Consider the following 12108-nt stretch of genomic DNA (forward strand, 5'->3'; position numbering starts at 1 on the left):
AGATTTTAGAGGGTCAGAGAGCCAATAAATTTAGACAAATTGAAGGATGCAGGCGGGGAGAAGTAGGTTGGTAAAAAAGTGAAGGTATAGCAACTGATCTGAAAATGAGCTAACAGTGAAGTCAGTGATAAAATGGTCGCTTTTAGAAATAAAAAGAGAAAGAAACAACAAAAATGTGGGCTAGACACAGTAAAAGACTTAGGCAGCAAGTTAAACTACTGTGACATGTAACAGTTAGGTGCCTACGCCTTGGAGTGAAATTAAAAACTGGAAGCAGAACACCTATGCTCCTAGTACATCTCCTGAGGAGAGTTAAGTGCTTTGAGAAGGCAGTCCAAATGTTTTTGTGTTGAGCCAGGAGTTTCCTCTAATTAGTCTCCAAGAAATACAATGGTATCCTTGAGCTCTACTCCATTTTTTACAAAATGCCTAATTCGGTGACAGCTACTCATAGCAAGTGCCTAAGAGTGAAGCTTCAGTCAGATTTGCTCTTCTGGGTTTTTTTTTGCCCTAAGAAGTCTTGGTGTACTTCAGTCCTTGTGACATGACTGTAGACAAGTGCATTCTTTCACATGGAGCCTGGAATCCATTCCTGAGAGTAGGCAGCTGCAACTCTTCTTTAAAGGAGCTGTGAGAGGCATTCCATGACTGGATTTCTGTGGTTCTCCTTTTGTAGCCACAATTTGTTTAGCAGGCTAATGGCTAGACACTTGTCTAGCAAACTAGAGGCTTGGGATGTAGACATTCTTCAGCCTGAGATAGTACGAAACAATGCCCCGGATATGAGGACAATGTCCTAAACATCATTATGGAGGCAGGAAATACATAGTTTCATAAGTTACCCATTCTTTAATGGTGGTTCATTTAAGCTATGCAAGAATTTCATAGGACTTTGGTATAAGAAGCAAAAAAATGCAACTGAATTCAACTGTAGCCTATAGACTATTTCTCTTGTTTGAGAAAGGCTCAGTCCTGACAATACTTATCAGAGAAGGACATACTGAAAAATCAGTCACTACACCGTCTACTTACTGTGTATGTGTTTGGCTGTTAGACAAACTAATATCTTTACTAATATCTTTAAAATTTTCAAGCTGAACAGTAAAGCTGGTTAATGAATGTCCTGTCCTTGGGAAAGTGTTGTGCATAAATCCATGATTACCTCTTTTCACCTCTTCTCTGAGTACATACATTGAGTCCTACATACAGCCTCTAAAAAATTAATTAAAAAAAGAGGGGGGAGGAATACGGGGAATTTATGTAACGTTGCTGAGATGTTTATTGTACAGACGTGAAGTACAGGAAGGTAACGTGAGGCTCAAAAGGTTAAGTTTTAAGTACAAAATAACGCTATTTATGCAGCTGTTTCCTTAACTGCTCTTTTATGTCAAAGAGTTGACAAAATAAACAAGTACTGGTATTACCCCTTCTAAATGACTAAGTGAATACATGCAAAGCAACTAACAATCATTTCTGGTAGCTTCTCACTTGTAACTTTAGAAACCTTATCTGGCTGCTTTGACTCCTGATTATTTCCACTTGTTCAGCAGTAAAGCTAGATGTAAGGAAAATAGGATTTGGCACTTAGTCTTTCTCTTTTTGTGCCTTTTTAGTATATATTTTAATTTTGTGCCTATTCTAATATATTCAGTTGGGAATGTTTTATTAGTGATTAAATTAATAATATACTTTAAAAATACTTGTTTAAGTTTTATGAAACTAAGATAAAACTGTAAATCCACAAAATAATTATAATTACGTGTTCATACACATCTACATTATTTGTAAAAGTGAATGTATTTCATAAAATAAGCACAGTCCAGTTAAAATCTGAAACCCCACAAATATCTCAGTGCACTGTTAATGACTCTGGTCAACATTACAGAAGTTCTCCAAGCAACCAGTCCTCCTCCAGTGACCCAGGACCCAGTGGGAGCAGCCAGTGGAGACAGCAAGTGGGATATGATGGGTATTGGTGATTTTCTTATTTTTTTTAAATCTTGCTGTAGTTCTCATGCATCTTCTTTGAGAAGCAAAATGTATGTGGATGTTTTATTTCTTAGATATGTTTGCAAACTCCGTTAGTATATTTAAGATGTACAGGTTTATTGTATATATTGTAATATAACCATTTTAAAGTCATACTGCTTTAACTCTTTAGGACCAAATTTTTATTTTCCAATTCAGGTAAATAAGCAGTTGTGAGGTTTGTTTTCCTGGGAACAGGCCATAAGTTGATGAGTAACTCAGATAACTCAGAACTGGAATAAAATAATAATATCTCCTCCATTTACTTCAGTGGAAGGATGTTTGATTAAAAAATTATCTTTATGGTCTTCAAGGGTCTTATTTCCTACTATGCTTGTTCCACTGGTATCCGTTCTCTTGCATCTCTCCTCAGAGAAGAAGCAGTCTTTCAGAGGTCTCTTCTCCCTAAAAGGGTGTTGCAGTATATATATTTTACATCCCTATTAATCCCTTGGTTCTGAAATTGGAGAAGTTAGCTAACTGTGTAAAATATTATCCCCATATACTGTCCATGTTGTAAGAATATTATGAGAGACATCTGTTCTAAATGACTTTAAATTTATCACTTCGTTGTATAAATATAGCTGGCGAAAACACTCCTGTTATAAAATGTTGAGCTATGGCAGTATCTACATAGCAAAACATAAAAGCATTCCAGACTTGCCATGTGGCTTTCAGAAGCTACTTTTCAGAAAAAATGTGAATATTGAAAACTTCAGCTTGACTCCTTGTCTGTAAGCTTAATATTGCTTTGGCATGATTGTTTGTGGATAAGATACAGCAGATAGCATGATATAGCAGATATGCATGCCATATCTTGGAGACTCATTGAGGAATTTCAGAATACACACTGAAATCTCTGGCAGTTACATAGATGCTAATAATTCAAATAAAACTATAGCAGTTTTTTTGACAGTAAACACATGATAATGCATTCTGTGTCGTTTTACCAGCACAATTATTTCTGAAAGCAACCTTGGTTTTGGTGTGTTCCTTTGTGAAAGAATGTAAACTTTTGCAATACGATACAAAGCAATGGATCTGGTAGTAGCTTATGTGTTCCAAGTGTGAAAACAAGAAAAACTGAAGAATTACTTTGTGTGGGGCTTACTTCATAAAGCAGTATACACTATCATATTTCTCCTTTGCAAAAACCTTTGGATGTATAGCCCCAAGAATTCGTTTCTTCTTGAAGCTCAGTGTCATTTTGTGCTGTTCACACTTAAAATACAACAGTGCACTGTTGAAAAAATTGCATGTAAATATTCCCATGCCATCTTTGGAAATGTTACTATACTTGCTTGGTGTGTGGGGGTGCTGATTGTTTAAACAAATCGTAAAATATTTGCTTTGAAGAGAAAAAGTGGTGTTGTTCAACATGTAACTAGTTTTCCAGGGATAAAAAACAAACAGCCTAATTCTCTGCTTACCTTAAAAGGTGCCAGTCCCCTTTGCTCCATGAACATCACCAAGGTTCAGGCTCACTGGAGTGTGAAGGAGGCAGAGAACGAGAGGAAACTTTGGAAGGAACTAGACATTCTGGTAATACAGAACCACAGTATCTTAAAAATAAATGTTCTTTACAATGCAGTGCCTATTGAAGTGCAGTCACCTTCTGAGGTTTGATTTGCAAAAAGCATGTAATACAGCAGTGAAAGCAGGGTTGGTTACAGACAGTCTAAAAGAATAAGGTATGGGATATTTAGACACTTGGAACAAACTACTCCTGAACTTCAGAAAGCCTCATGAATGATAGAAAAGCAGATTGAACTTCATTTAATAATCATTGAAAAACTAAATCTTAGAAAATTCTGCAAAGATACACATCTCTGATTCCAAAGAGTGTACAGGTTTGAAAGCTGATGCTAAGCCATGTATCTTTTTTCTTTGTGCAAGTATACTCATCTTTTTAACATTCAGAAATTAAAACATAATTATTTATGGCAGAAACCAAGTGGCACGGACCATCAACCAAAGTCCTGAGCTCCTACAAAGACCGGGCTTTACAGAAAGAGGGCAGTGGCAAGGAGTCGCCAAACAAGCTTTCACATGTAAGTCTCTTACTTGAAAGTCATTCAAAACTTTAAAAAAAAAAACAAACCAAGCCCCAAACCAAAGACCAAAAAGCCCCACCTGGGACCTAAAGAAATAAATCTTAAAAATACATTTCAGTAATTTATGAAGAAAATTGTATTTTGGGAGGCAAAGAGTGTGCTCACCTAAGTGTGGGGTGAATTGAATATGCTTAATCTGTGTTTATAAACTGAGAACTAAGGCTTGGGTCTTGGGGCACTGAGGAGATAAAACTAGTATAGCCTACGCTCAGTTCTGTATTTTCAGCTTCATTTATACTGGCTTGCTTAATCTGTAAAGTATTTCATATCCTTTAAAAACCCCTAAACAGCTCTTCAAGATACCACTTGTCATGTTGTGTGAAATACCTATGTAGTGTAATTATCAATAAGCACTATAAAAATTTAGGTTTTATGTTGGGAACGCTGAATAGACTTCTCGTCTACCTAGGTTAGTGCCTTCAGTAATGGCAAAATCCTCATTACGTGGTGATAGAAAGTATGCTAATGATATATGCAGTCTATTTGGGTTTTGTGTGTTTATTGCATGGAAAAACCTGCTCTATGCAGTAGAAATCTACACTATTTGAAGACTTTTATTGGTAAGGATATGTGGCCAGTTTATCATCTTATGTGCATTGATACCTTATGAGAATCCAGCTTGATACCTCTCAAAGAAATTACCATAAACAGAAACATGCTGTAGAATGATGTACACAAAGACAAAAATACCCCCATTTACCTTAAGTCAGACTTGACGGCTAGACTCAGTAATGTAACAATGAATTTTAAACAGAGCACTGTTATCAAAGTTAAGTGATGAGCTTGCTTAACTTCAGCCAGAGCTTTATAGTAACAGCAGCTCTCCTGCTTTTAGGATGGTAAAAATTTCATAATGGGCTCATGTTTTTGTTTGCCTGCATATGCATATGTGTAGTGCAGGTGCAAAAGAGCTGTATTGTGTAAAGTAAGAACCAGCATTATTACAAAGATAATACAAATAAAACGAGGCTATTTTGTTGTTAGATGCAGTAAAACAAAAAAAAAATGTGATCACCTTGTAAAGGACCTTGTGATGTTCTCTTGTGCATCCGCTTTCTGTTCAACTCAGTTTGCCGTAATACTCTGCCAGCCAGTGAAGTTCACAAGGGCTACAACAAATGTCCAAGAACTCTGTAAAATATTTAACCATTAGAAAAAGTCTGTGCTGTCAAATTAACTAATATTTATATCAATATATTGTCAATATCAATATTAACTAATATTTTTCTATATTAATTTGGGGGAAGAAGGATAGGGGTGTATTTCACTGGCTATCTTCAAGCTTTCTCTGTTCTCCTGGGATAAATACCATATTCCTTCTGGGTTTTGGGGTTGGATGTTTTTTGATTGTTGGTTTTGGTTTGTGGGGAGAGAGAGGGCAATGAATAAATTCATCTAAGCTATGGCCCCAGAGAACTTTGAGCAGTTCACAATTTCTCTTGTCACTAGCTGTCATCCAGTTTCTCTGCTGCTTACAGGATCAGGAAGGTGCCTAAGCATATACATTCAGCAACATACAGGAAATTTTTGGGAAGGTTCATATGGGAAATATGTCTTCTGAGGCTAATTTTATGCCTTTGAGCCCCCTTTCTCCAGTTTTTTCCACTTTGGTTCCATTTTTCACTGCAGACACCTTTCTCAAAATCTCTCCTCGAAAACACTCCTCATTGTATTTTTATCAATTGTTCCATTGTTTTTAAGGTAACAGCTGTCTTGTAAAGGTTAGAATGAATGCAAATAGCCCCCCCCCCCCCCTTTTTTTTGAAAATAATTTTCACAGATTTTGAGGCCTGCTAATTTCCATATAGAATAGAAGTATCATTTCTGGAAAGGCTGCCTTGGCTAACTGCTTTAATGTGTGAGCAGCAGCTATGTTTATATGCATTTGTTATGAAGGGGATCTCATAAAATGTTTGTCAGCCTTCCCATTTATATTCGACCTAATAGAAGTCCATCTGCCCTTTTTCTGGCTGCTCTTGTCATATAGATAAATTAATCCAACAACCTAAAATGTCTATAAAAACCAAAACAAAAACACACACACACACAAATCTCAAAACTGCCCAACTTTATTGACACAAATGCCTGACATAATTATTCCATTTCAACAGCCATGCTTAGATTAGGGCCCTGTGAGTTAAGTTACTTTTATCTGGTACACATAAATCACAATTGGTTTCAATTTAGCTATCCACACATCCAATTGGATTTGATTCAATAAGCTGCATATTTCACCCACACTGAGAAAAAGCCAGCAATAATTCAGTCTTTTGTGTTTCTCAGATTTGAAATAGAACTTGTTTAAACAAATAATTACCAGTGCTTCTATCTTTAACAAATACTTATTTTAACTGTTCAGAAATGCAATTTTATGGATGTTAAGAAGGTCTTATAATCAGAAAATTCAAGTGCGATCGTAAGATTTGCCATAGAAGATGGAACGAGAACTTTTTACTTGCGGTGACATCAACCTTTAATGTATCTATCCAGCTGTGCAATTCATTTTGTAGAAACTGGTGGTATAATTAGCTCTTTTCATACTTTGCAGTTGTATTATAGCATACTGTAAAAAATATGAAAGGGTATTTGAATGGCACAAATTGAGTAATTTATATAAAATAAATATTTTACTATTTAACTTGAGAAGGGTCTTTTTTTGTTTGTTTTCTTGTTGTTAAGATTGGAGACAAAAGCTGTTCAAGCCACTCCAGCAGCAACACCCTATCCAGTAATACATCCAGTAACAGTGACGAAAAACACTTTGGTTCTGGAGATCTGATGGATCCTGAGCTGCTTGGATTAACATATATAAAGGGGGCTTCTACTGACAGTGGAATCGATACAGCTCCCTGCATGCCTGCTCCTCTTCTGGCTCCTTTGCACCTTGCTGGCAGCAGGTCTGGAGTACATTGTCGTAGTGAGCAGTGGACCGAGTCTTCTGAAACTGCTGGGCCAGATGATGATCCAGCTAAAATCTATGCTGTTCATAGCTATGCCTCTGCTATTTCTGCCAGTCATACAGCTGAAGGCAGTATGGGAGACCTAAGTGAGATCTCTTCTCATTCCAGGTATGTGTTTCTTATAAATTAGGGTTTGTGGAATATAGAACTCTTTTACATTGTTATTATTTTGTTTACCTGTCTTTGAAAGTGCATTTCCCTGATTTTGATTTTTTTGATTGTATTTAAATGCCTATTTGAGCAATTTTCAGGCAATTTTTCATGGGTGCTTAAAAAGCAAACCTAGCCCTACTCCCAGATCTGATGAAAATTTATATGTGACCTTGTGCATGTTGCTTAGGTTTTCAAAGTTTGGAACATCCCTGAGTAAAAATGAAGTTTGCACCTATTATTTCAAATACTTTTTTGTTTTGGTACAGTGTAACAAATTACTTGGGAGTTAGTGCTGAGAGAAATAAAAAATAAACCTGCAATGAACAATTTTGACAAACAGTAATATGCAATTTTTACACATAATGAAACTGCATTACATAACATCCTCCCTAATCTACATTGTTGTGATGTGTGCTGTACAATTTTGTTTGTTGAACTGAATTTCTGAGTAAATTTCAGCTCTTTTTTGTTACCAATGGAATGTCCGTATGGTACATCTGTTGCAAAGCAAACTTTGAAAGTACGCTTTCACAGCTGGTTGCCTTTATCTACCAATTCCCATTTTGTGGTGACTTTGAAGTTGAACCTTTGGTCTGTGTGTTAAGTTTTCTATTCTGTAAAGGATGGAAGAAAATTCTTTGTATTTCTTTCCTTCTGATTTTCTGGTTTTCAATGTCAATCAGCACAGGAAAATAACCAAATAATAACTTCTATCCTTATTTCTTTGTATGCTTGACATAAGTGAATTAGTCTTTTATACTTATGCTGACTTCTAGATATTTTTTCAGAAGTTATAGAAAATAGTACAGACTATTGTGAAAACTAGGTAAATGCTTTCACATTAAGTTTTTACTACCCCTATGATAATGCAGAAGCTCCAGATTTACTCTGCTTTGCGTGTGTGTTGAGATATAATTTTATATATTGTACTTCTAAAGTGCCTTTATATATTTTATATATTATACTTCTAAAGTGTCAGAAATTAGCTCTGTTGTTCTAGGACTTCATCATAATGAACTGAAATAGATTTCTAACAGCTAGAATGTCTATTCTCAGCATATATGTGGCAGCTGTCATATTTAAAGTGCCAGGAGCCATTAAGTGATCTGCTGCTCTCTTCTATGGAAGCAACTTTTTATGGAATAATGAACAATAATAAAAAAAATAATCATAGACTTTAAGTGAATTTACCTAGGCATTTCCAAAGTAGTAATTACTGTTGAGATGATGGCTCACATTAGGATTGCCCAATTCCACTTTGGCGATAGCCGTGTTTTTAAATGATCCCCTTCTAATTTGTGAGCCAAATCCTTTTACTATAGAAAAATATAAGACTTACGTGACCCAACTTTTTTATTTAAACTTTGATTACATATCCTTCAAATTACATTGGAGTTGTAAATACTTTTGCAGTTGAGTTTAAACCTGGCATCACCTATACAGCATCCACAGGCATCCATTATTAAAAATATCTCATTTTGCTATGATGCTGCAATATTGACGTGTTCTAATAAACATAAGAAAGTTGAGTTAACATTTAAGCATGCGATATCTACTGCTGATTCCTAGATATATTTTCTGACTGGTCAGACGCTGAGTTTGTATTTCTTCAATGGAATTCTAACACTATTGAGGAATTCATACATGATTATTTTGTGAATATTAAATAGTAAACTTGTTCTGCAGCAGCTAAACAATGTAAAACTTCAAGACACAAACCCACAGACTGGTGGAATGTCATTGATTTATAACTTCAACATCTCTTTATTAAAATTGTATTCTGTTTACTGAAAAAAATAAATGCACAGGAAAGATGTTTGTTGGTTGAAAGATACTGGCCTGATTCTCTAGCATCATTAGGTAAAGAACCTTCTGAAGAAACTAATACTATAGTGTCTGAATAGGATTTACGGAATTAAACGTGCTGTGGGAAACAGTATGTCAAACTACAAGACTGGCTTGAGCTGTGCAAAACACTCTCTCACAGCTCTGTTATGACCAGGTTTATCTCTCCTATTTTATATTAATTATGCACATGAATTATCAAACACCGTCATGTTACTGTAGCTGAAACAGCTTAGCCTTGTTACCTTTAGTTTTGCTTTGTTTCTTATATAGAACATCTTTTGGATCCTAAAAATGTATACTGCCCATTCCAACCATTGCGTTCAGCTCATTAACTAAAACCAGGCTTTTATAGGCATTTTATTTCTTAACTTCAAAAATATTGCCTTATTTAAAATATACAGAATGAAGTTGGATGCTCAATTTTTCTGAAACTAAGTTACAAATTGAAGTCTGAAATCCTCTGGATAATGTCCTTGCTGTCAATCTGATACGTATTTTACATTGTGCTTCAGTGTTTGCTTCTTCTTTAAATTTCAATTTTTCATAACTGAATTATGTTCTTGCACCACATCATTACATAATTTATTTGCATGTTTGCAACAATAGGAAGCAAAAATTCTCATAACATCACTTGCATTATCTTCTTCCCCGCAAACCTCATAATCTCATTTCTACTTTTTGGGAAGAGAAGAGAGAAAATAAAGTTGGTTTAAGATTAAATGTGCATCCTGACTGTGACCGAAATTATTAATCCATTACCTTACTCATTCAACTCTCTTCCACAATAGGCATTTTAATTTGATCTAATGACATCCATGCATATGCATTGCTTGTACCTGACACTGCGTGGACAGCAAAGTACCAATGTCTGATACACTTTCAGCAGCACTTTCTAGTCCTCTGTGAATTAGTTCAGTGCTTTTGGGATTAAATTAAAAGATAGCAGTGTGTTTTGTGTTTGTAAACCAACAAAGAAAGCAGAGGCTGCTTCAGGTTCCAGCCTCTGATATTAGGCAAGGCTCTTGGTTTCTGAATGTTTTGCTTACTTCTCCTCCAAATGAAAAGAAGAGATTAATTCTTCAAGGAAGTGTTTGATTTAGTTAATTCTAAATAATTTTGAGTCTTCAGTAAAAGCTTTCATTAGTGTCTTCTAATGAAATAGAAGAGACTGTTCATAATAGAAGCAGCTATTAAAATTATCCAGAGGACTCTTTTTGTTGAAGTGAAATTTACTTCTGTTAATATTAAATTCTTAACTCTACTGAATGAAAGGCAAGGTTTGATGGGGCTTTCAGCAACCTGGTCTAGTGGAAGTTATCTGTAGAAAATTACTGTACCAATATCGCTACCTTGATTTTAACCTTGAAAAAAACTTCAGAATTATTGCTGCAAAGCATTTCTCATTTATTGTATGGCAGATTTCATTTTTGCTTTTGTCTGTTTTTCTTTATTTTTTCAGTGGCTCACATCATTCAGGAAGCCCATCAACCCATTGCTCTAAAAAGAGCGGCTCCCTAGACACCTCTAAAGTCTATATAGTGTCGCAGAGTAGCAGCCAACAGATTTCTGGGTCAGTTTCAAAACCTTATCACAGACAAGGAGCAGTGAGTAAATATGTCATTGGATGGAAAAAATCAGAAGGAAGTCCTACACCTGAAGAATCTGAAGTTTCTGAGTGCCATGAGTAAGAACTGTTTAATTTTATTGGGGGAAGAAGGGCAATGAAAATAAATTTTAAAATAGGATAGAAATAAAAAATTACAAATTCTTCACTTTTAAATGTTTGTGGGGTTTTTTTTTCTGTACCTTTATGTATCAAAGATACGATAAAAACAAACAAACAAAAGAAAGACAATAACTGCATAGGATGCTATCTTCTCTGTTCTATCCAGCTGCACCATTTTCCCATCTGTCAAATAAAGCAAGCTGACAGAAGTTGCTGAAAGTATGTATGGCTGTGTCAGACATCCTGAATTTCCATTTTGAATCTCTAAGAGACAATTGCAAATTTACAATTTTATTAATGTCTTAAAGACCTTTCCTACAAATCTTCATCAACTTCAGTTAAACAAAGTTCGCTTCCAAATGTTTCTGTATTAAACCTTGCTACCTTGTTGCCAATTACATTGACTAATACGTTACAGGTGAGAGAGGTTACCATAAACGGATCAGTGATCTATGGTAGATAATTTTTTTTAATAGTGCCAGTTGGGGATATTTCAGTGGTTCTTTGGTATGTTTTTCTGACTTTTTCATGAACAGACACAAACTGCTAGTTAAGACCCCACAAGAAAAAGATTAAGTGTGGCTGTATCTGACTCTTTTCATGAGACTACAAAATACGGAGGCTTCAATAAAACTACATATTTTTGTAGCATGTGTCATTTAGGCAAAAATACTCAGAGCAGTTCTAACAAACAGCTAAATGTACAGCTTAACACAGGAATAGCTCATCAGATGTGTGTACATCTGAGGTGGAAGAAAAAGACTTGCACTTAAAGGAAAAGAAGCAGTATTTTAAATGCAGATAGAGATGGTGCTTTCCAAGTGCTGTAGCAGTAATGTTTGAAACTGCTGTTTAAAACTAACCTTTAAATTTTTGTTAGCTTCAAATTCTTCTTCTCAGAAGAAGCTTTCTTTTTGTGCTTAAGCCATGCAGTTCTATCAGTAAATCAGTCAGCCCTGTACATCTCCATAAATTGGCATGCAGTATCTGATTTTCAAATGTTTAATATGGGATTACTCTTTGTTTAATGGGAGTGGGCTATTTGCATCTGATATCTCATATTGCATATATATGCATATTATGGCAAGGTTCACATTTAAAAATATAAACTAGAATGTGCTATGAAATATGATCCTAAAGTTAAGCTCTTAAGTTCCTAATTTTCAAAAGCAGATGATGTTACTAACTTCGTGTCTTGGTTATTTGTTTCTTTGTGCTGTACTGGTGATTTAATTTTTACACACCCACACCCGCACAAACCCCCCCAAGTGTTTTAATT

The 12108-nt window shown here is 35.3% G+C and overlaps 1 protein-coding gene across 5 annotated transcripts in view; it reads left to right on the plus strand.

The window, feature by feature from the left end:
• Window positions 1–12108, plus strand: part of SIPA1L2 (signal induced proliferation associated 1 like 2) — a 148105-nt gene that overhangs the window by 112168 nt on the left and 23829 nt on the right. For 4 of the 5 annotated variants that reach the window (XR_009746565.1, XM_061471267.1, XM_061471269.1 and 1 more), the window contains exons 12-16: window positions 1886–1969; window positions 3467–3570; window positions 3976–4079; window positions 6822–7210; window positions 10563–10787. Coding sequence is in view for 4 of the 5 variants with exons in the window: in XM_061471267.1 (XP_061327251.1) it covers window positions 1886–1969; window positions 3467–3570; window positions 3976–4079; window positions 6822–7210; window positions 10563–10787 (906 nt within the window). In the remaining variant the exon portion in view is untranslated. The remainder of the gene's footprint in view (window positions 1–1885; window positions 1970–3466; window positions 3571–3975; window positions 4080–6821; window positions 7211–10562; window positions 10788–12108) is intronic. The other variant, XM_061471268.1, reaches the window with a different exon arrangement.

The sequence above is a fragment of the Pezoporus flaviventris genome, unplaced genomic scaffold (assembly GCF_033815535.1).
Source record: "Pezoporus flaviventris isolate CSIRO_AGI_PZ_B2104156 unplaced genomic scaffold, CSIRO_AGI_Pfla_v1 ptg000066l, whole genome shotgun sequence".
Classification (NCBI taxonomy): Eukaryota; Metazoa; Chordata; class Aves; order Psittaciformes; family Psittacidae; genus Pezoporus; species Pezoporus flaviventris.